The sequence below is a fragment of the Salvelinus namaycush genome, chromosome 2, assembly GCF_016432855.1.
Source record: "Salvelinus namaycush isolate Seneca chromosome 2, SaNama_1.0, whole genome shotgun sequence".
Classification (NCBI taxonomy): domain Eukaryota; kingdom Metazoa; phylum Chordata; class Actinopteri; order Salmoniformes; family Salmonidae; genus Salvelinus; species Salvelinus namaycush.
Window position 1 is genome coordinate 20670926 of NC_052308.1, and position 25540 is coordinate 20696465.

General features: G+C 41.6%; 2 protein-coding genes across 2 annotated transcripts in view; one reads left to right on the forward strand and one right to left on the reverse strand.

Moving 5' to 3' along the window:
- LOC120060021 (succinate--CoA ligase [GDP-forming] subunit beta, mitochondrial) overlaps nucleotides 1–21956 on the reverse strand; it is an 84794-nt gene extending 62838 nt beyond the window's left edge. Inside the window, exons 1-7 of the mRNA XM_039009092.1 lie at nucleotides 21855–21956; nucleotides 20791–20881; nucleotides 18941–19093; nucleotides 18398–18487; nucleotides 10559–10655; nucleotides 6257–6418; nucleotides 4941–5083 (exon numbers count right to left, since the gene is read on the reverse strand). Coding sequence (XP_038865020.1) covers nucleotides 4941–5083; nucleotides 6257–6418; nucleotides 10559–10655; nucleotides 18398–18487; nucleotides 18941–19093; nucleotides 20791–20850 — 705 coding nt within the window. The 5' untranslated portion in view covers nucleotides 20851–20881; nucleotides 21855–21956. The remainder of the gene's footprint in view (nucleotides 1–4940; nucleotides 5084–6256; nucleotides 6419–10558; nucleotides 10656–18397; nucleotides 18488–18940; nucleotides 19094–20790; nucleotides 20882–21854) is intronic.
- Nucleotides 21957–23759: 1803 nt separating this feature from the next.
- Nucleotides 23760–25540, forward strand: part of LOC120020641 (contactin-3-like) — a 104938-nt gene continuing 103157 nt past the window's right edge. Inside the window, exon 1 of the mRNA XM_038964352.1 lies at nucleotides 23760–23793. Within this exon, the coding sequence (XP_038820280.1) occupies nucleotides 23760–23793 (34 nt within the window). The remainder of the gene's footprint in view (nucleotides 23794–25540) is intronic.

A 25540-nucleotide genomic window follows, 5' to 3' on the forward strand; every position in this document is an offset into this window, starting at 1 on the left:
CAGACAGCAAGCAAGAGATAGCGAGAGCGAGAGCAGACAGAGAGCGAGAGTGAGAGAGAGCGCAGACAGCGAGCGAGAAAGAGCGCAGACAGAGATAGAGAGCAGTGGACAGACACTATCCAGTGTTTACCATCTCCCAGATAATATAACAGGCCAGGTTATGTGTTATTTTTCCATTTGCCTGGTATTTATTTATAAATTAGCCTACATGTTAATGTTGTTTAAATATGGCCTTTTTGGTAGTCATTGAAACAAGTGTCTCAATGTACCAATTGATACCAGATATACCAGGGCTCTCCAACCCTGTTCCTGGACAGCTACCCTCCTGTAGGTTTTCACTCCAACCCTGTTCCTGGACAGCTACCCTCCTGTAGGTTTTCACTCCAACCCTGTTCCTGGACAGCTACCCTCCTGTAGGTTTTCACTCCAACCCTGTTCCTGGACAGCTACCCTCCTGTAGGTTTTCACTCCAACCCTGTTCCTGGACAGCTACCCCCCTGTAGGTTTTCACTCCAACCCTGTTCCTGGACAGCTACCCTCCTGTAGGTTTTCACTCCAACCCCAGTTGTAACTAACCTGATTTAGCTTTTCAACCACTAATTATTTAAATAACAACAACAACTTGGTAGGTGCTTATATTTGTCCTATTTCACAAATGTACAAGTGTGTATTATATGCATGTGTGAATTGGAAATGTGTTTTTTTGCATATCCCAACTTTCCCAGGGACACCCTCGGAGAGTGGGGTCGCGGCCAGGGTCAGCCATTATCAACGGCAACCCTGGAGCAATTAGGGTTAAGTGGCTTGCTCAAGGGTAGAGACAGATTTTTCTCCTTGTCGGTTCGGGGATTAGAACTAGCGACCTTTCTTTATTGACCCAACACTAACAGCTAGGCTAGGCTACCTGCCACCCTGTAACTATTAGAATCAGGTGCGTGGATCTGGGTTGGAGCAAAAACCCACAGGACGGCAGCTCTCCAGGAACAGGGTTGTAGAGCGACTGAGATATACTATGCGTAACCATATGAACTGTTAGCGGCTATGAGGAACCTAGCAGCTGAAATAAGGCTGTCAAAATGATGCACTAATGAGGGTCAGAGAACACAAGAAAATATTCACTTATACAAAAATGCATCAGCTTCCCTAGAGACATGCTGTAGTAAATGTATAATACGGTAACAAAATGATGCCGATTTTTCACTTTAAAATATATGTCAAACAATGTGTGATGGCAACAACTGTCATTCGGTTACCAAACTTTGCATCTGCATTGTTCTTTAATTAAATATGTTTTAGTAAAATGTTCAAGTAGTCCTTGTATGGTTTGTTTAACTTTGAAATCATTGATATTTGTTTGGCATACCTTTTAAAGTAAAAAATCTGAGTCTCAGCATCACTCTGTTACCATGGAATCGCCTTACTGCTGAACTAGTGAAAATGTGTATACAGCTAGTTTTCTGTCACTGTTAGGCATCTCACACTACACCAAAACTCGAGGAAACTGTTGGGTGTCAAGTACGAGGCTTTTGAGTTGATGTATTTAATATGGCAAATTAAACACTCCACTCCTGATTAACATTTCATGGAAAAGTTGGAATGAGTTAACATCTTCAATCCCAAAGCAAATAAAAAATGAAACATTCAGTTGTAAGCATTAATATTGAGTCTGTCATCACAAGTATGCTTTCAAGTACCTGATTCAGTATAATGGACACATTTCAAACATTTATCAAAAGGTGTGCATCCTTAGCATTGCAAGCTATTGATTCTCACTCAATAGCCTCTCTCTGCCTCAAGTTGTTTACAGTCTAGGCCTAAATGGAACTGAGTTGCAGGAAATCTTAGTACTTAAAAGTTTGGAAATTATGAAAAGAAAAATGCTAAATAGGATTTTCATCATGCAGGAATCTAATAATTAACATTCTCTCCACAGATCTGACGAGTCTCCAAATCCCTGTATGAAATGCAAATGTCAGTACACAGAGTAATATCAATCCTCTCTCTTTTTTCCCCCCATAAGGGAGGGCTTGTGTCTCTGTCTCGTCTCTATACTGCTGGAGGAGGGACAGGTAGCTACTGCCTTTACTCTGGGGTTTTGGCTTTGAATTGAAGACAGAATAAAGAGAAAACGACTTCCTATGCAAGAATAATTGGGAAGTGTAATGCAGTCTTTAAAAGCTGTCTCGTTTTCCCCCGCAAATTCATCTCTATTATGACCTGGTTTGACATCATAATGGATTAATTTGATCACACCGCCTCAGAGGAGTGAGAAACACTTCTACCGCTGTTTTCTCTCCTGTTATTCTACTCTATTTTTACGACACCTTGATGAATTCATGCAGGGCCCAAAATTATAAATACACTGTGGATATCTGAATGGGACAATACATCAGCTGGAGTGTTTTGCTTGCACCTCTTTAAAATTCATCTCTGGTATGTGTGCGTGACTGGAGCCCTCAAAACCAAAAGGCAGAACTAGGCTAGTGTCTGATTGAGCCTATAGCTACAAAGGAAATAGTCAACTATTGAAGCTACTACATGAAACTGAAGTGAAGCAAAGTAATGTTATTCAAGTGACTTGTGTATTGCAATGAGTATCATGCCAGATTTATGCATATTTATGTAGAAATGCCACATCATGTCTATATGTCCTTCATCTTTGATGAAAAAACGTGTGTGGTAAACTGGCCTATTCAACAATGGATAGGAGGAACCAGTATTTAACACTGTTCTATGACACATATGAAGACAACTAGACTGTCAAATAGACTGGGAGAAAAACAACAAAGGGAAGTCATGGCAAACAGGGAATTAGAGCTGTGATGAGTGTCAACACTACCAGCACTGCGGCATAGTTACAAGCCTCCAACTGTTTGCTGCAGAACTATTGGTAATCTGATCATTTAGGATTCCACAGTTGTAAAGAGAGCCAAGGTGCCAGTGCCACATCTTTTCCTCTGAGGTTCCGGCCATTAATTCCACCAGGGATGTACAGTAACGGGTTTGCGTTCTGCATTAGGAGAAGACTGACGGCAGTCATTAAAAGGCTTGTTTCATTGTGGCTGCAGAGCTGCAATTCATCACAACAGCAAATAATACCATGGCATTATATTTAGGAGATGATCTCTAATACCACATCCCTGAGAGAAACATGGCTGTTGGTGCCAAACCCGCTAATGAATGTTGTGTCTTTGATACAAAGGTGGACTTGTGTCTAAACAACTAGATAAAGCCTTCAAACCTCTTAAGGATCGGACCCTTTTTTTCAATTTTCGCCAAAAATGACATACCCAAATATAACTGTCTGTAGCTCAGGACCTGAAGCAAGGATATGCATATTCTTGATACCATTTGAAAGGAAACACTTTGACGTTTGTGGAAATGTGAAATGAATGTAGGATAATATAACACATATCTGGTATGTGTTTGACAGGACCCATGCTTCTACACCTGCATTGCTTGCTGTTTGGGGTTTTAGGCTGGGTTTCTGTACAGCACTTTGATATATCAGCTGATGTAAGAATGGCTATATAGATAAATTTGATTTGGTAAAAAGATAATACGAACAAAAAAAAAGTGTTTTCTTTTTTCTTATCTTTGAAATGCAAGAGAAATCTCATAATATAATATTGCAGTTTATGCGCAATTTAGATTTTGGACACTAGATGGCAGCAGTGTGTGTGCAAAGTTTCAGATTGATCCAGTGAAGCATTGCAATACGGCACAGTATGTGCATTTTCAAATACATAACTATAGAGAACATACAAAAATTATATGGCATTACAAAATTTAAGTTTACACTCTCCCAGGAATGTCATACATGATGGATCATTGGCTTATACACTAACTTTCACACATACACTAACTTTCACACTAGGTGGCCGGGCGGGGTGGGTGCGGGGTGGGTGTGCCAGAGACAGCAGGGGTTCAAACTGTAGAACCCAGTTCCTACATTTTAATATAAACATTTACTTTATTTAAAAAAAACGATGCTACATTTTATCTCTGGGACCCTCAGGATGACAAGAGCAAGATTACTGAATGTAAGTACATTATTTACCTTCAGAGGTGAATGTATCAAACCAGTTGCCGTGATAAAAGTTGTTGTTGTGCACTCTCCTCGAATAATAGCATGGTATTTTTTCACTGTAATAGCTACTGTAAATTGGATATTGCAGTTAGATTAACAATAATTTAAACTTTCTGCCCATATAAGACATGTCTATGTCCTGGAAAGTTTGCTGTTACTTACAAATTCAATCCGGTCACATTGGCGCACGTTAGCATCAACCGTCCCGGTATAGGGACACTGATCCCGTAGAGGTAAGGAGCTTTGACAGGACTCATGGTTAAACAACCACACACACAAAGGAAGTAGCAACAGAGATTTACAGAATCGCTTGGGTAAAGTGTTGAGCAGCTGACATAAAATGAGAATTCAACAGGTTCTTGGAACAGTGTGTTGGCTGTCTGAGAGCAACTGACAATTTGGTATGGAACTACCTACTGTAGCATTGTGAATAAGCTTTGTTCTCTGTCTTTAGGCGGTACAACTCCTCTCCCCAGCACTGTTATTTAAAGTGTGGTCCTACATCTTTTGGTAGTTTGAAGCTTGAAGTGTGGTCCTATCTTAGAGCAGTTTGAAGGATAAAATGTGCTCCTACCTTGGGGTCGGCAGTGAGCAGTTTGAAGGATAAAATGTGCTCCTACCTTGGGGTCGGCAGTGAGCAGTTTGAAGGATAAAATGTCCTCCTACCTTGGGGTCGGCAGTGAGCAGTTTGAAGGATAAAATGTTCTCCTACCTTGGGGTCGGCAGTGAGCAGTTTGAAGGATAAAATGTTCTCCTACCTTGGGGTCGGCAGTGAGCAGTTTGAAGGATAAAATGTCCTCCTACCTTGGGGTCGGCAGTGAACAGTTTGAAGGATAAAATGTGTTCCTACCTTGGGGTCGGCAGTGAGCAGTTTGAAGGCCTCGTAAACCTGTTTCTCCTTCACTCCTCCTCCCAGGTCTAGGAAGTTGGCAGGTTTCCCTCCATGGAGGTCGATGATGTCACACGTGGCCATAGCCAGACCAGCCCCATTCACTGTAATGGCAGGTCAAAGGTGAAATTAAACCACAAAGAAAGGTGTTACTGGTCTCAGAAAACAGAGAAGGGCCTTTAAAGTCCAGAGCATCCCTTCAAAATAGTTGCTGTGCTCATCGCAAAGTTAGATGATAATCGATGATACCGGAATCCCATACTCCAATGAAGTTAGATTTCCCACATTAGTCAAAATGAAGTTGAGAATTCAAACATAAACCCTTGAGAGAAAACTGTGACATTGAAAAGTAGTTGGGATTTAATTACAATAAACATTACCTAATACAATCATTAAAACAAAAACATAAGAGCGTACAGTGAAATCAATGAGTAAATGATCTAATGAAGAGGGAATAACAAATCATCTTTAGAGAATTTAAAGCTTTAAGAGGTCAACTGTTAAAACTCATCTAATGAGGATATTTAACACTTGAAGAAGTTGAGAAGCGGAGGGAAACGTGATTACGGCAACACTCTTGACTTCAGAAAGCAAGTGTTGATTAAAAGAAGTTCTGTCGCACTAGCGTTGGCCCGTATTATCAGGCAGCTAATGAGAGCATCCCTATCCCGCTGGGTTGCTTGGTGCTGTGTTGCCAGGGAGCCAAGTGATTCAGCCGCTTCCTGCTGAAGCCAACATGCCTCTCTATAAATGTCTTATCTCATTTGGGTTATCAGCGCTAAGCCTGCATCCTGGCAAGCGCCCCTACAGAAGTCTCAATAAAAGGAAACTGGTTTTAACAGCTGTCACTTTGGTGGGTTACAGAGCTTTTAAGGAGCCCATCAGCTCTGAGCTGTTGTCCTGTAGGAAAGGCTGGGCACGGGAAAGAGGCACTAACCGTGATCTTACTGCCACAGCGTTTATGAGGCTGCATGGCAACCAGGAGATACTCCCTAGCAGCCCAGAATTACACTATAAAGCTTTGATTTATGACAGGGGAGACCTATAATGAGAATGCTAACAATCCAGCTCACTGGAGACTTTTTATTATTATGGCTAATTAGAAAGAATTGGTTACAGCGTCCTCCTTCTGGAGTCGTTAGAAAGATGGTTGTTAATTTGGACTGGAAAGGAGCCCAGTCAGCCCAGTCAAAAAAACTCCATTCCAGTTGGTGGGTTAGCCATGGCTAAATGCATAGAACATGCATGTGTGTGGACAGTCATAAACCAGAACTCACCAAAGCAGGCAATGTTTCCATCCAAGCCAATGTACTTGAGGTCCCATTTGGCTGCCTCCGTCTCTGTGGGATCGCTCTCTGACATGTCGTCCATGGCAAAGACGGCTTTTTGACGGAACTCTGCGTTATCGTCAAAGTTGATCTTGGCATCAAAGCACACCACTGAAAGAAGGGAGCGAGAAAGAGGAGAGAAAGAGAAGACAGAGCGAAACATAAATAGGAAGACAAATAGATGAGGATATGAAATGGAAATGTAATTAACATTTCTAACATTGTTTTTTAATTTATTTTTTATAAATGTGGCAAGTGACCTCATCCTATTAGACTTAATTACTTCAGTATTTGTAATGGTGAAGCTCATGTTTATGTATTTGACAGTGCCTCTAAGGGAGAATATATTATTTGTACACTTCACAAGGTGCAGTTCAAAGAAACTGTAAGCTAAATGTTAACTGCAAACAAAGTATTTACTTCAGATTTTCATTAAGGGTTGATTATCAGTGGAACTACTTCAGGTTTCTTAGCATTGCAGGGCTGAAATCCTGAGGTGTGCTCCTTGTGGATTTGTACTTTGTAAGGCCCACTATATACCATAACCATTTACACAAGGGTGATTGGAGCCTTCATCTATCAATACTCTATAACAGCCTGGAGGACAAATGACAGTAGTGGTACACGGGATCCCCATGGAACCAACGGTAAATTCACTATGTAATGGCTCATCTCTGATATACTACCTGGGCTGAAGCTCCCAAGAGTAATAAAGGTGACGCGACACACACACACAGCCCACACAAACATACAGCCCCACACACACACACTAGGTGGAACCAAAATAAATGGGAAAAAACTTAAACAGCAGCTAAGTGGAGTCTCCTGGAGCTGCTTTATGTGACCAACTTCAGTTCAACAGTGTTCAATTTGACACTCTTTTCTGTCTAGTCTTAGTCATTATAGTCATTCGAATAATGATTTAGTCTAGTTGTCAAAATGGAAAAAACAGTGGGCCATTTTAGTCACATCACATTTGTATTGCTTCATTAACCTATAGTAAACAATCACTGACTTCCATGTGCACAAACATACATAGCCTACCAACATATTTTTCTGCATAACATCCTATTCTCTTCCCAAAAGAAGAAAAATGACAAACATGCATAACAATAATATTATATAAGAATTATGTGGCCATGTAAATTCCTAATTCAGCCTACATAGAAGATGCACATTATATACAAAACAAACAGACACACACAAATGCAGAGAGACAGAGACCAAGAGAGAGAGAGAGACATTTGTTCTACATAGCATATTTCTATCTGAACATTCCAAAACATTGTGTCTGGCTCATTGTTCTATCTGTGGCTACGCCTTGTTCTATCTGTGGATACACCACTGAACACAAATATAAATGCAATATGTAAGGTGTTGGTCATGAGCTGAAATAAAATATGCCAGAAATGTTCCATAAGCACAAAAAGTTTCTCTCAAATGTTGTCCACACATTTGTTTACATCCATGTTAATAAGTATTTCTCCTTTGCCAAGATAGTCCACCTGACAGGTGTGGAATATTAAGAAGCTGATTAAATAACATGATCATTACACAATCCTGGGGACCGTTTTTTTGTTTCACAACACAATGCCATGTCTCACGTTTTGAGGGAGCATGCAATTGGCATGCTGACTGCAGGAATATCCACCAGAGCTGTTGCCACAGAATTAAATGTTATTTCTCTACCAAAAGCCACCTCCAACATTTTAAAGATGGTGGCAGTGTGTCCAACCAGCCTCACAACCGCAGACCACATGTAACCACGGCAGCCCAGGACCTCCACATCAGGCTTCTTCACCTGCAGGATCGTCTGAGACCAGCCACCCGGACAGCTGATGAAACTGTGGGTTTTCACAACTAAAGAATTTCTGAACAAACTGTTCGTCGTCCTCGCCAGGGTATTGACCTGACTGCAGTTCGACGGCATAACAGACTTCAGTGGGCAAATGCTTACAGGCCACAATCAACTCTATGAGAAGATGTGTCGTGCTGCATGAGGCAAATGGTGGTCACACCAGATACTGACTGGTTTTCTGATCCATGCCCCTACCTTTTATTTTAAGGTATCTGTGGCCAACAGATGCATATCTGTATTCACAGGCATGTGAAATCCATAGATTAGGGCCTAATGAATGTACTTCAAGTGACTGATTTCCTTAAATGAACTGTAACTCAGTAAAATCTTAGAAAATGTTGCATGTTGCGTTTTTATTTTTGCTCAGTGTAGAATCTGTTATGAACAGAATGGACAAAGTTTTGTAGACTTTACCCTTTGCCAAAGTTTAAAAAAATTGCGTTATTGCATACACACACTTCACAGAATAGGATTCACAGATTCTCACAGACAGATGAAACGGCAAGAATCTGTCCAGGCTCATGTAAAATTATGTGATTACCAGCAGCAGTAATTCCTGGTTTGGGGTTTTCGTCTTTGATTATTTGGACGAGTCAGGATTGGGCGAAGGGTTTGGCCAAGAGTTTCCGTTTGCCAGGAAGGAGATTTCTCTTCCTTCCTTTGCATGAAGGTAATCACAATTGTTAATGTAATTCCCCCAGAAGTAAAACAGGAAATGACACATTTTCACAATATTATTTTACTTCTGGGTACCCGAGATTAGGCATTCCCTAACGGAAATATGCAAATACATGCCAGAACGCGCCAATAGGATCTCGCTAGCTCGTGCTTGGCTCTGCGCACCTCCTTGCTTGCCATTGGAAATAACAGGCTGTGGTTTATCTTGGGTTAGTTATACAAATATTTGGTGCAGCCTAAACAAATGACTAACAGGCCGGTCCGCAAGTAGCCTAGTTTTAGAATGGCCCGCGATACACGTTAGAAAGACAAACAATGTAGTGCCGGTATTATGGGACATGTCTTTTGAACGGAAGCCTAAGGGCTAGAACTAAAACGTTTTCTCTGAAGAAAAGAGGGAGTCTAGAAAACAGAACCAGAACAGACTACAAATTTAAAAGACAGCCTACTTTTCTATAGCCTACTCAAGGGAGAGAAAAACCTAGCTAGACTGTTGTTTTACTATTCAACTCAATTCTGCTACTGTTTTTAATTTTGTAAAAGCAACTTATGTTTCTTAACCAGACAAAGGGTAGCTAACTAGATGGCTAGTGGTGACTGGTTAGCTAAGGTGAAGCAAGAGAGTCGCATGCGATATGTATAATCAGAGGCAGAGCCGGGGCGGAACCTGTCTGCCCACACTCATTGCTTGCTCCCTCGCAGCTCACCACCTGATGTAGGCTGTGTTTGCCGGGTGTGACTTGTCCTTCCCACTTAACGAAACTGCGCTGTGCATCTGTGCTGCTAATATTAATTGTGCTTATCACTGAAAAGCTCTCAATCTCTCCAAAAACTCTTGCTCAGTCCACTTACTAATCAATTTTTTTGTCACAGAGATCATTTTGGCTCGTTTTAGTCAACTTTAGTTTAGTTATATTTTTTTGTGTCTATTTTGTAAGTTATAGTCTAATCAATTGCCCCTGAAAAATAGGTGTTTGACAAATATTTTAGTCACTATTTTTGTTCACGAAATTAACACTAGTACATTTTCAGAGATGAACAGTAATTTGGTTTTACCGTCCCTCTGGTGATGAGCGTTCAGTTACACTGAAATGAAAGTCAAAATAATAGACCAAAGTGGGAAAAGACAAGCAGTACCTTTCTGCCTACAGTGATGTTCTTCAGTACTGTGGTTTGTTGTTTAAACTCGACTGAAAAACAGACATCCATGGTACTTGATTCCCTTCCCTCGTTGAATATGTACAAAATGAAGAACAAGTTGATCTACTTTCAATGTGAGTCTACAGAAACACTGCTTCTGCCTTGCTAGTACAGCTTGGTTGTACACAACAAATTAATAGACCTCTCATCAATATTCATAAGCAATTATTATACTAAGCTACAATATGTTATTTTCTTGTCACTCTCTGATGAACCAGATCTATAACAAGAACTTGTTTCATAACAATGCATCGAAAGTTGTGGAGAAGCAAACTTGTGTCATCTATCAGTTTATCTGTCTGAGTTTTACTCAAGAGGCAATTAGTTCTGGATTTAATTCAGGATAGTGTTATGCTACAATATACAGTATACCTAAAATCCCATAATACACTCCCATGGTGAGAGAGCAAATGAAAGAGAAAAAGAGAGGGAGAGAGAACAAACACAGACAGACGCAGATAAATAGAACTTCTGATATGTAGACACCAGAAAGAGGAAAAAAAAAAAAGTCATACCTTGTCCTTCGGGAGTCTCTCCGAGAGGATTGACTTCAACTTGAGTGGCGTCGACTTTCAGGAACAGATCATAGAGCCTCTTAATCTGATCTGCAGCCTGTGAGTTCCACAGAGGACAGTAATTACCCAACAATACGCCTCTGAACAGCAGACCCGCCAAGGCCACTCAGCACCACGCACACGCTCAATAAAACATGGCAAATCACCTTTTAAACACATGTAAAAAGGTGATTTTGTCATGTTTTATTGAGTGTGTGCGTGGTACGGAGTGCCCTTGGTGGGCCTGCTTCTCAGCCTAGTGTGTGAGTGTGTTCGCTCATGTGTGTGCAGGTGTTGAATTTTTTATTACCAACTTTTTCAGGGGTTCTGACAACCCAATATTCTCGAACTAACATGACGCAATAAGACTTTAGCTCATACTATACAATATATATATAGTTGAAGTCAGAAGTTTACATACACTTAGGTTGGAGTCATTAAAACTCGTTTTTCAACCACTCCACAAATTTCTTGTTAACTTCTTATGGCTGCAGGGGCAGTATTGAGTAGCTTGGATGAAAGGTGCACAGAGGTGCCCAGAGTAAACGGCCTGCTCCTCAGTCATAGTTGCTAATATATGCATATTATTAATACTATTGGATAAAAAAAACTCAGACGTTTCTAAAACTGTTTGAATTATGTCTGTGAGTATAACAGAACTCATATGGCAGGCAAAAACCTGGGAAGAAATCCAACCAGGAAGTGAGAAATCGGAGGTTGGTCGATTTTCAATTCATCGCCTATTGAAAACACTGTAGGATATGGATCTGTTTGCACTTCCTACGGCTTCCACTAGATGTCAACAGTCTGTAGAACGTTGAATGAAGCTTCTACTGTGATGTTGAGCCGGATGGGAGCTGTTTGAGTCAGTGGTCTGGCAGAGAGCCAGGTCCTGGTCACACGCATTCCACATGATATCGACTTGCATTCCATTACTTCTATAGACACAAAGGAATTCTCCGGTTGGAACGTTATTGAATATTTATGATAACATCCTAAAGATTGATTCTATACTTAGCTTGACAAATTTATTCGTAATTCCTGTAATATAACTTTTTGAAGTTTTCGTCTGACGTTCGCCTGGACCTGCACGAGCGTTTGGATATGTGTACTAAACGCGCTAACAAAAGTAGCTACTTGGACATAAATGATGGACATTACCGAACAAAACTAACATTTCTTGTGGAAGTGGGAGTTCTGGGAGTGCATTCCGACGAAGATCAGCAAAGGTAAGTTAAGATTTATAATGCTTTTTATGAGTTTTGTTGACACAATTTGGCGGGTAACTGTATGGCTTACTTTTGTGGCTGAACGCTGTTCTCAGATTATTGAATATTGTGCTTTTGCGGTAAAGATTTTTGAAATCTGACACAGCGGTTGCATTAAGAACAAGTGTATCTTTAATTCTATGTAAAATATGTATCTTTCATCAAAGTTTATGATGAATATTTATGTTATTTGACGTGGCTCTCTGCAATTTCTCCGGATATTTGAGGCATTTCTGAACATGGCGCCAATGTAAACTGAGGTTTTTGGATATAAATATGAACTTAATCGAACAAAACATATATGTATTGTGTAACATGAAGTCCAATGAGTGTCATCTGATGAAGATCATCAAAGGTTAGTGATAAATTTTATCTCTATTTCTGCTTTTTGTGACTCCTGTCTTTGGCTGGAAAAATAGCTGTGTTTTTCTGTGATTTTGCGGTGACCTAACATAATCGTTTGTGGTGCTTTCGCTGAAAAGTCTATTTGAAAATCGGACACTTTGGTGGGATTAACAACAAGATTACCTTTAAAATGGTATAAAATACAGGTATGTTTGAGGAATTTTAATTATGAGATTTCTGTGTTTTGAATTTGGCGCCCTGCACTTTCACTGGCTGTTGTCATATCATCCCGTTAACGGGATTGCAGCCATAAGAACAAACTATAGTTTTGGCAAGTCAGTTAGGACATCTACTTTGTGCATGAAAAGAAATTCTTCCAACAATTGCTTACAGACAGATTATTTCACTTATAATTCACTGTATCACAATTCCAGTGGGTCAGAAGTTTACATACGCTAAGTTGACTGTGCCTTTAAACAGCTTAGAACATTCCAGAAAATGATGTCATGGCTTTAGAAGCTTCTGATAAGATAATTCAAATCAAATCAAAGTTTATGTGTCACGTGAGCCGAATACAACGTGTAGACCTTACAGTGAAATGCTTACTTACAGACTCTAACCAATAGTGCAAAAATGGTATTAGGTGAACAATAGGTAGGTAACGAAATAAAACAACAGTAAAAGTGCGGACAACAGCTCAGTGCGGATGTGGCCTGTAAACCATGGCTTCTGGTTGGGGTATGTACAGTGGGGAGAACAAGTATTTGATACACTGCCGATTTTGCAGGTTTCCTACTTACAAAGCATGTAGAGGTCTGTAATTTTTATCATAGGTACACTTCAACTGTGAGAGACGGAATCTAAAACAAAAATCCAGAAAATCACATTGTATTGTGTTTAAGTAATTAATTTGCATTTTATTGCATGACATAAGTATTTGATCACCTACCATCCAGTAAGAATTCCGGCTCTCACAGACCTGTTCGTTTTTCTTTAAGACGCCCTCCTGTTCTCCACTCATTACCTGTAGTAACTGCACCTGTTTGAACTCGTTACCTGTATAAAAGACACCTGTCCACACAATCAAACAGACTCCAACCTCTCCACAATGGCCAAGACCAGAGAGCTGTGTAAGGACATCAGGGATTAAATTGTAGACCTGCACAAGGCTGGGATGGGCTACAGGACAATAGGCAAGCAGCTTGGTGAGAAGGCAACAACTGTTGGCACAATTATTAGAAAATGGAAGAAGTTCAAGATGACGGTCAATCACCCTCGGTCTGGGGCTCCATGCAAGATCTCACCTCGTGGGGCATCAATGATCATGAGGAAGGTGAGGGATCAGCCCAGAACTACATGGCAGGACCTGGTCAATGACCTGAAGAGAGCTGGGACCACAGTCTCAAAGAAAACCATTAGTAACACACTACGCCGTCATGGATTAAAATCCTGCAGCGCACGCAAGGTCCCCCTGCTCAAGCCAGCGCATGTCCAGGCCCGTCTGAAGTTTGCCAATGACCATCTGGATGATCCAGAGGAGGAATGGGAGAAGGTCATGTGGTCTGATGAGACAAAAATATAGCTTTTTGGTCTAAACTCCACTCGCCGTGTTTGGAGGAAGAAGAAGGATGAGTACAACCCCAAGAACACCATCCCAACCGTGAAGCATGGAGGTGGAAACATCATTCTTTGGGGATGCTTTTCTGCAAAGGGGACAGGACAACTGCACCGTATTGAGGGGAGGATGGATGGGGCCATGTATCGCGAGATCTTGGCCAACAACCTCCTTCCCTCAGTAAGCGCATTGAAGATGGGTCGTGGCTGGGTCTTCCAGCATGACAACGACCCGAAACACACAGCCAGGGCAACTAAGGAGTGGCTCCGTAAGAAGCATCTCAAGGTCCTGGAGTGGCCTAGCCAGTCTCCAGACCTGAACCCAATAGAACATCTTTGGAGGGAGCTGAAAGTCCGTTTTGCCCAGCGACAGCCCCGAAACCTGAAGGATCTGGAGAAGGTCTGTATGGAGGAGTGGGCCAAAATCCCTGCTGCAGTGTGAGCAAACCTGGTCAAGAACTACTGGAAACGTATGATCTCTGTAATTGCAAACAAAGGTTTCTGTACCAAATATTAAGTTCTGCTTTTCTGATGTATCAAATACTTATGTCATGCAATAAAATGCAAAATCGGCAGTGTATCAAATACTTGTTCTCCCCACTGTATGTACAGTCACTGTGGGGACGACATCCTCAATGCACTTATTGATAAAGCCAGTGACTGATGTAGTGTACTCCTCAATGCCATTGGTAGAATCCCGGAACATGTTCCAGTCTGTGATAGTAAAACAGTCCTGTAGTTTAGCATCTGCTTCATCTGACCACTTTTTTTATAGACCGAGTCACTGGTGCTTCCTGCTTTAATTTTTGCTTGTAAGCAGGAATCAGGAGGATAGAGTTGTGGTCGGATTTACCAAATGGAGGGCAACATCATTTGAGTCAATTGGAGGTGTACCTGTGGATGTATTTCAAGACCTACCTTCAAACTCAGTGCCTCTTTGCTTGACATCATGGGAAAATCAAAAGAAATCAACCAAGACCTCAGAAAATAAATTGTAGACCTCCACAAGTCTGGTTTATCCTTGGGAGCAATTTCCAAACACCTGAAGGTACCACGTTCATCTGTACAAACAATAGTACGCAAGTATAAACACCAAGGGACCACTCAGCCATCATACCGCTCAGGAAGTAGATGCGTTCTGTCTCCTAGAGATGAACGTACTTTGGTGTGAAAAGTGCAAATCAATCCCAGAACAACAAATGACCTTGTGAAGATGCTGGAGGAAACAGGTACAAAAGTATCTATATCCACAGTAAAACGAGTCCTATATCGACATAACCTGAAAGGCCGCTCAGCAAGAAAGAAGCCACTGCTTCGAAACCGCCATAAAAAAGCCAGACTACGGTTTGCAACTGAGCATGGGGGCAAAGATCATACTTTTTAGAGAAATATCCTTTGGTCTGATGAAACAAAAGTAGAACTGTTAGCCATAATGACCATCGTTATGTTTGTTTGGAGGAAAAAGGGGGAGGCTTGCAAGCCGAAGCATCATGTTGTGGGGGTGCTTTGCTGCAGGAGGGACTGGTGCACTTCACAAAATAGATGGCATCATGAGGGAGGAAAATGATGTGGATATATTGAAGCAACATCTCAAGACACCAGTCAGGAAGTTAAAGCTTGGTCACAAATCGGTCCTCCAAATGGACAATGACCCCAAGCATACTTCCAAAGTTGTGGCAAAATGGTGTAAGGACAACAAAGTCAAGGTATTGGAGTTGCCATAACAAAGCCCTGACCTCAATCCTATAGAAAATTTGTGGGCAGAACTGAAAAAGCGTATGCTGCTCGCAGGAGGCCTACAAACCTGACTCAGTTACACCAGCTCTGTCAGGAGGAATGGGACAAAAATTCACCCAACTTATTGTGGGAAGCTTGTGGAAGGCTACCCAAAACATTTGACCCAAGTTAAACAATTTAAAGGCAATGCTACCAAATACTAATTGAGTGTATGTAAACTTCTGACCCACTGGGAATGCGATGAAAGAAATAAAAGCTGAAATAAATGATTCTCTCTACTATTATTCTGACATTTAACATTCTTAAAATAAAGTGGAGATCCTAACTGACCTAAAACAGGGAATTTTTACTAGGATTAAATGTCAGGAATTGTGAAACTGAGTTTAAATGCATTTGGCTAAGGTGTACGTAAACTTACGACTTCAACTGTATATATATAGCCTATATTTTGTAAAGTATGAGCTAAAGACTTTTATATATATACACATATCATAGTACTTATGCATGCTATATAATTGAATGCATGACTAAGCCTATTAAAAACAGTAATTAAACTACTATAATACAGCCTTTGTGTGCATATTAACGCTCTGAATGAGAGTTACAATGTGTCTATTTGTGCCACTTTATCCTAAAATGAGCAGTATTATTATTAGAGTGGTTGACATTGGAATGAATCCTCTTTTCAAAGAATCAGGGGTTGAACTGATGTCTCTGTCTGTCCCTGGAACCGAGATTGCTCTTTTGATGATGAAAACAGCCTGACAGAAAATGTTGTAAGCACTGCTCTCTGCCACACACTCATAGACAGACACACACAATCACACACTTCGTCACCAAGACTCTTCAAAGCAGCCAAGATAGTTAACCAAACATTTAATTCCACACCCAGAACCACTGTAATTAGCAGTGAACCGAAAAGACTATGGCAACTAATGTGCTTTAAAAGACACAATTGGAAGAATGTAGCGAATTGTTTTAATTTCCTCAAGGCTGTTAAAATCAATGTCCATTTAATATCAAGACAGGCTTGTATTACACACGGTGTACCTCTCAGACAATTGTGTATGTTAATTTCATGTATACCTTTTCTGCATTTTAACATTCTGAACGAATCCGATTCTTTAAGTTGCTGTGCTCATAGATAGGAATACAAATTAGCAATATGATGCTACTAAAAGGAACTGGAGAATAACTTTTAATATCACGTATGAATTTTGGGGTTTGTCTTTTTGTGTGTCTCTCTGACCCGGTTTACACTGACCAGAATTGGCTTCATCAGCAACATCTGTTCATGATTTTGGGAGGACCCCCCCTAATATCAGTAAACAAGCACAAGCATTTCGCTGCACCTATTATACCTGCTGTTAACTTCTTATGGCTGCAGGGGCAGTATTGAGTAGCTTGGATGAAAGGTGCACAGAGGTGCCCAGAGTAAACGGCCTGCACCTCAGTCATAGTTGCTAATATATGCATATTATTATTAGTATTGGATAGAAAACACTCTGACGTTTCTAAAACTGTTTGAATTATGTCTGTGAGTATAACAGAACTCAAATCCAAACAGGAAGTGGAAATTCTGAGGCTGGTGGATTTTCAACCAAGATCCCATTGAAATTACAGCGAGATATGAATTTGTTTGCACTTCCTACGGCTTCCACTAGCTGTCAACAGTCTGTAGAACTTTGTCTGATGACTCTACTGTGAAGGGGGGCCGAATGAGAAGAGTATTTGTCACCACTGCCATGAGGTGACCATTCTTTGACCATGCGTGTTCACATGAGAGGGAGCTCCGTTCCATCGCTCATCTGAAGTCAATGTAATTCTCCGGTTGGAACGCTATTCAAGATTTATGTTAACAACATTCTAAAGATTGATTCAGTACATCGTTTGACATGTTACTGCATTTATTGTGGACCTGGGATTCCTGGGAGTGCATTCTGATGAAGATCATCAAAGGTAAGGGAATATTTATCATGTAATTTCTGGTTTCTGTTGACTCCAACATGGCGGCTAATTTGACTATAGTTCTGAGCGCCGTCTCAGATTATTGCACGGTTTGCTTTTTCCGTAAAGTTTTTTTGAAATCTGACACAGTGGTTGCATTAAGGAGAGGTATATCTATAATTCCATGTGTATAACTTGTATTATCATCTACATTTATGATGAGTATTTATGTTGAATAGATGTGGCTATGCAAAATCACTGGATGTATTTGGAACTAGTGAACGTAACACGCCAATGTAAACTCTGATTTTTTTATATAAATATGAACTTTGTCAAACAAAACATACATGTATTGTGTAACATGAGGTCCTATGAGTGTCATCTGATGAAGATCATCAAAGGTTAGTGATTAATTTTATCTCTATTTCTGCTTTTTGTGACTGCTATCTTTGTCTGGAAAAATAGCTGTGCTTATTCTGTGGCTTGGTGGTGACCTAACATAATCGTTTGTGGTGCTTTCGCTGAAAAGCCTATTTGAAATCGGACACTTTGGTGGGATTAACAACAAGATTACCTTTAAAATGGTATAAGACACATGTATGTCTGAGGAATTTTAATTATGAGATTTCTGTTGTTTTGAATTTGGCGCCCTGCACTTTCACTGGCTGTTGTCATATCATCCCGTTAACGGGATTGCAGCCATAAGAAGTTAGCTGTGTACGTGACGAATGCAATTTGATCTTATAAAGGTTTGTCTGTTGTACAAGGACGTTATGGAGTTCTATGGACCATTTTATCAGCTCTGAGTTCAGTATTGTGGATCTTTGGTGTGTGTACGCGACTCTGCTTCTCTGCACTGCGGCTCAGAGAGCTTTGTCGGGCATATTACCTGTCTTTCCAGAGGTCCTTTGAAACCCAAATTAGCTGCCATGCGGAGCGCCTGGTCATCTCGCACGCCCTCGAAAATATCTATAACTTCCTGTGGTACGCGAGAGCAGAGAAAGAGAAAGCAGAGAGAATGGAGACTCAAACACTGGATGGTCATTTGATAAAGTGGATGTTCATATTAAATCACGATATGCAATTAAGTGGTGAAAACCTGCCAGTAGTGAGGAAAGGAGAACCGGGCCTGAAACGATAGCTTTATAATTAACAGGCACTTGTAGAGATGAGATTCTAACATAGAGAAGGGATCTCTCCATCAAGGGATTCATTGTGCCAATCACACACACACAGAGACAGAGACAGAGAGAGAGACAGAGAGCGCACATGGTGTGACGGAAGTACAGGAATACCAGGGATGTCTGTACTGTAGTTTATGCAAAGAGATGTTAAGCTATTGGATCACAAGTACAGTGAATGGTGAGAGGTTCCTTGTCAACATCTTTAGTCATTTGTAACATATGCTGCTGCAGAGATCACAGTACTGTACCTTAAAGATGAGTTCTGGGGATTTGTCGGCAACCTCCTCTATGTCCATCCCACCCTGAGGACTGCCCACCATGACGGGGCCGTTGCAGGCCCGGTCCATCAGGATGGCAAAGTAGGTCTCTCTGGTGATGTCCAGGGCTTCAGCCACCATCACCTGGTCAGTATGGAGAGAGTCAGTCTACTACCTTCACATCACAAACTGGCCTCAGATATAGCAGATCATATTATTACAACCCAGAGAACCTATGGGTTCTAAATCTAGGCTATACTGGGAATGAAGCACACTGCTGGGAGATGGAGACAAGAGAGAGATTGATGGCAAGACAGAGAGATAGAGATTAGTTGTTTGTTTGTTATCAGTTCCCTGGGCCTAACTTGACAGAGTTTATTTGGACTCCGTAAGGATGATTCTTCTCCATGTCCCATGGAAACAGGCAATAACACAGTCCTCTTTCGCTCTCTGCTTAAAGTCTTGATCTATTTTACACACTACTACCACCCTCTCCTAGTCTTTCTCTCAATCGAACTGGCTCTCTGTGCCCCTCTCTCCATCTACTATGCTCTCCTCCTCCTTCTATCACTTCCTGCCCCTCTCCCCACCCCTGGTCTGTCCTGCCAATAGAGATAATGCTCTGTGTCTGGAGAGGATGGCTGCAGTATAATGAAGTGAAGGGGACGTGTTACAATGGCAGGCTGACAGCTCACTCCTGGTTTTCATTCAGGGAAACAGAGCTTGACAATATAATTACAGCCTGTTAAAGAGGGCTATGTTAAGAGGCCTGGGTTCTGTTCAATCACTGCAGCTCTCTGGCTACTTTATTACTTTGATCCCAGGCCTAATCTAAATCTGAGATGGGCTTTGAGAGGGGCCTGCGACTATAGCCACTAACAGCAGGTAGCATCATATCTTCCTTGTCTGTGAATGTCTGCACGTTTCGGGAAATTAATCTAGTGTGTACTGGTTTTTGTGTGTGATACATGACTGCATATAGGTCCCTCTGGGATCATTTATCATGATACATTTCTGCAATTAATAAATATTCTATTCCTATATGCTTAGTTTACAAAATAAAACTATGGGAAATGGTGTTGTCAGTCATCTAACAGATGACATGCTATGGATAGATAATGCAGCTAATGTTTCAATATGAAATGACATCTCACAACAATGCTTTCACAGTTTTTGTGTTTATATTTCTCTCTTTCCTCTCAGCCCTGGTGTTGTGGTAGTGAACTGCCTTCCCCGCCAGCTCTTTCTATAAAAATGGCAAATGTGACAGTAGTTTGATAATTCTCCTAAACTTTGCAGCAGGGGCAGGAGCAGAGCGAGGTGTGTGCCTGGCTGGCAGGAATGAAAACAAGCGTTAATGGGGAGCTCTAGGCCACATTTCACTAAAGAGGCAGAGCGAGAGAGAGAGCGAGAGCGAGAGCGAGAGAGGGGAAAAATACAAGCTACAGGCCGAGAAGGGTTCATTACCTGGAAGTGTGTTTTTGGGTGGGCTGCAGTGTGAGTGAGGAAAATAATATTCCTGCTTGTTAGCGACACTTGGAAATGGTTGTTTACGTGACTAACACTTTGGTCTCAGAGAGGCCCTGACTCGCATGTATTATTTATCGCAGTGAACCATAACACCAAATAGCACAAACACAACCAACGACACCGGCTTCAAATGGCATGTCTCCACCAGGGACCTATCCCCAGAACTAGAGGAACAAAAAAACAATATAGACTAATGTATTATTACCCCGATGCTTGTGCAGTCATTAATTTCATGGAACTGCATTACTGAATTGAAATGACCCTGAAATGAGAAAAACAGAAAAGTTATTTTACCCCCAGCTATGACTTACCGTTTTTACTTTCACTCCTTCCTTTGGCGTCTGCTTGGTGGTCAGGCTATAGCCTAGCATCTTACTGGCCAGCTCACCCACCACAGAGGGGCTAGAGAAGAGACAGGAGTGTCTCAATTACAACTACTTAATTAATAGTGCTTTGATTACAGATAAAAACCTAGAGGACAAACATCTTCCAAAAATAGAGGACTATCACCATAGCAGATAACAGAGTCATTATTTTCAGCTCCTGAGACACGTTTTCATTTCAACAAAGACATGGTTCAGCACATTTGCAGTGTGATTGTAATGTGTTCTGACAAAGCACAAAAAGTATATCCTGGTTTCGACTGTTCTTTAAAGGAAGTGCGAGTCTCATTCATGTACTGCTTCTTGCTCTGGTTTTTATAAAATACAAATAAAGCCTGAGGTTGTGTTTTGCTTTGATAGATGGTAGGAGAGTGAACTTTGTGCACACGTCACTGTCTGGGGAGGCTTAACTTCAGATGGTTCACTTAGAAAAGTTTCTGGTTATCCCAAATACTGAAAGGGTGACAATGATACATATGTCGTAGCCATATGTCGTAAATCACAGGTCAGGCCTTATCACGCTGCTATCTTGGCTACATAATTTTTTTGCAGAGGAAACATTAATCTAGTAGCTGGCCAATGAAGATGTTGGTTGATGTGATATAAGATGGACAAACATTATATTATTGTTAGGGAAATCTGGCCAATATAGGCCTATAACAATGTGCTAGAAGAACACAATTCGATTGAGCTCCACTGAATCAGAGCTGTATATCACAATTCCAATAACCTGATTCAGTGAGGTGCGCACAGTGCAATTTCCCAATGATAAATTCACTATTTCAAAGTTTAATTGGGAGCAGTTTTCCCTAAAGTAGCAAATGTAGCTTTTTATTGCAGGGTCCTGTGTAGGTAGCTGGAACAGAGGGAAAGCAACACCGTCTAGGAGGGAGAACTGAAGCAGTAGTAGAGAAATAGAACCATTCTCTGAAGGGGCCATTACTCAAATCACACCTCAGTAAGTGTGGGTGGCGGATGGCAGGGGTACTCACTCTTTAGTTAAGTGCACTCCACCTTTAAGTCCACTGTTGAACACACCCTTCCCTCGTCCCCCAGCCAGAATCTGGGCCTTCAGGACTATCTCCTTGGCGTCTGAAAGAGAGAGGGATTAGAAAAAAGAGAGAAGGGCTCTATCAGCAGGATAGAGAGATAGACAGCCAGGTGAGAGAGGAGAAGAGCATGAGACCTCTCCAATGGTACATCATCACAGAGCCCATTACACTTCCCCTGTCTCTGAGTAAAATGTTCTCACCCATCACCCTGGGTCTCCATTAGCTCCTGTCCTGTCTAGAGAAGGGGGGATATAGGGAAAGAGGGGGCTAGGAGGAGAGGTACGTGATGGGATGAGGGGAAGGGTACTCCAGCTCACGTATGATCTTCTCCCCTAGCCCTGCTAATTACAGGCTAAAGCCAACTTCCCAAATACAGGGTAGAGAGGGTACCCTATTGAAAGTTGAAAGAACATGTTCATATAGACAGGCAAATACTCCCATACAAGGTACATGCATACAAACAGATTACAAAGACATAAACTAGACACACAAACATGTATCTACCGTATCTAATCTAAACAATGTGTTAATTTGCGTCATTTGACTCTCTTTAGAGTTTCGACTGACCATTGCAATTTTATGGCATTTTAACGATGCTAACACCATATAGGCCTACCCTACTTGCCCTCTCTGTGATCTCCAAGTCCTCCTTTCTACACCAGGAGAGAGCACCTCTGGTAGAGCACTGAGCTGTCTATTCAGCTACCCACTGAACAGGCTCCCTCTATTCAAATGGTGCAACAAGGGCACTTGATGGGATATGGTCTTGAGCGATCATTATCCTGGCAGGGAGTTCCACCATTGGCTAACAGTGGGGCAACCAGAACATGTAAAGAAAGGCACGTCGACCTTGGCCCAGGAACATAGCTCTCTTACTCTCAGTAAAGCTTCTCAAGCGGAGTGGCTCAGGCTGTTCCAGTAGGAACAAGACCCCGACAAAGTAGGCTCTGACAAGATGGCAGGGATTAAACCAAAACTGAATTAGTGAGCTCTGTTCTGCCCTGGGATGAGGAGAGAAAGACCGAGAGAATAAAGGTGAGCACATGTAGGGGCTGTGAGTAGTCATACATTAATAAATATGTCAATTAAAAAAACTGCAACAGCGCAAAATTAAAATTGAGTTCAAAGCAAGATGAAATGGAGTGTCCTACGGGCATGTGCAGCAGAGGGACGGAACAGAGAAAATTAGGAAACTACTTTTGTTAAAAGAAAAGCGGGAGCCAATGAGGAAGGTGTTATTCCTTAGCCCTGACAAGAGGTGTGCTGCAAGGTGTAGAACGGACCGAGACCGGGTCGTCTCTGGAAGGAGGAGAGGAGTGAGAGATGAGGATGATTAAGGTGCAGTATGGGAAGCAATGGCTAGAGAAGGAAATGGAGGGAAAAAGGAGAAAAGAATGATGAAGGAAATATGTAGCCTATATAGCCAGATATATGATTGGTTATTGAGAGGTATGCTGTTTCACACCGTGCCCAGAATATATAAAAGGTGCCATAACACACCAAAGCCCAAATAATTAGCCATATACAATTGATCACACAGGAAAAGAGTATCTAGATATACCTAAGAGGTGTTTAGTGGAGCATATGAAGCCTACTTATCAGGAGAGATAAGCCTCTTAACGAATGAACCGTTCTCTCATCAAATCACTCACTTGGAAAATTGGCCTTGATTACACATACAAAACACACCCGACCTTTACAGTGGCTTGTTAAGAATGCAAAACACCCCTCAGCCTGTTCCTTTATTTCCGGTCTTTCCCCCGATAGTGTCATCATTGTAGATTCTCTGAAGCTGCCACCACCCAGGATTTTTAAAAAACTGTCAAAATGCATCGTGAAGTAATGATGCCCTCAAAGATCCCAGTGAACGAGCCACTATGTGAGCACAGAGCAGACATTACCAATAACATGTATAAACCCTGGATGACTGACTGGGTGTGCTGTATTGAAGCCACTGCGCAGATGTCTTGGTACTCCTCCTCAATTGTAAAAAAGACTTAGGAAACTATAGAAATGCATTTATCAATGTCCACATTCATTTTTGACACATTTATTATATTATTACAGACACTTTAATGCATACTTGAAATTGTATTGTGAGTTAAACATAAAAACAGTATTTTTTTAGAGTAGTAATATGACTGTGCCCACGACAACAACAAAATACATGTCATTTTGTCCTTGAAACATTCAAATACTGTAGAATTCCATTCATTCCTATGGAGGACTGTTCCTACTAGGGAGTGCCAACACGGCTGACTGGGGGCTTCAAAGCCTCTCAATGGTCAATACATAGCATCATCAATCCAGAGTTTATATATACAGTGGGGAGAACAAGTATTTGACACACTGCCGATTTTGCAGGTTTTCCTACTTACAAAGCATGTAAGTGTGTAAGTCTGTAATTTTTTATCATAGGTACACTTCAACTGTGAGAGACGGAATCTAAAACAAAAATCCAGAAAATCACATTGTATGATTTTTAAGTAATTAATTTGCATTTTATTGCATGACATAAGTATTTGATCACCTACCAACCAGTAAGAATTCCGGCTCTCACAGACCTGTTAGTTTTTCTTTAAGAAGCCCTCCTGTTCTCCACTCATTACCTGTAGTAACTGCACCTGTTTGAACTCATTACCTGTATAAAAGACACCTGTCCACACACTCAATCAAACAGACTCCTACCTCTCCACAATGGCCAAGACCAGAGAGCTGTGTAAGGACATCAGGGATTAAATTGTAGACCTGCACAAGGCTGGGATGGGCTACAGGACAATAGGCAAGCAGCTTGGTGAGAAGGCAACAACTGTTGGCGCAATTATTAGAAAATGGAAGAAGTTGAAGACGGTCAATCACCCTCGGTCTGGGGCTCCATGCAAGATCTAACCTCGTGGGGCATCAATGATCATGAGGAAGTTGAGGGATCAGCCCAGAACTACACGGCAGGACCTGGTCAAGGACCTGAAGAGAGCTGGGACCACAGTCTCAAAGAAAACCATTAGTAACACACTACGCCGTCATGGATTAAAATCCTGCAGCGCACGCAAGGCCCCCCTGCTCAAGCCAGTGCATGTCCAGGCCCGTCTGAAGTTTGCCAATGACCATCTGGATGATCCAGAGGAGGAATGGGAGAAGGTCATGTGGTCTGATGAGACAAAAATATAGCTTTTTGGTCTAAACTCCACTCGCCGTGTTTGGAGGAAGAAGAAGGATGAGTACAACCCCAAGAACACCATCCCAACCGTGAAGCATGGAGGTGGAAACATCATTCTTTGGGGATGCTTTTCTGCAAAGGGGACATGACAACTGCACCGTATTGAGGGGAGGATGGATGGGGCCATGTATCGCGAGATCTTGGCCAACAACCTCCTTCCCTCAGTAAGAGCATTGAAGATGGGTCGTGGCTGGCTGGGTCTTCCAGCATGACAACGACCCGAAACACACAGCCAGGGCAAGTAAGGAGTGGCTCCGTAAGAAGCATCAAGGTCCTGGAGTGGCCTAGCCAGTCTCCAGACCTGAACCCAATAGAAAATCTTTGGAGGGAGCTGAAAGTCCGTATTGCCCAGCGACAGCCCCGAATCCTGTAGGATCTGGAGAAGGTCTGTATGGAGGAGTGGGCCAAA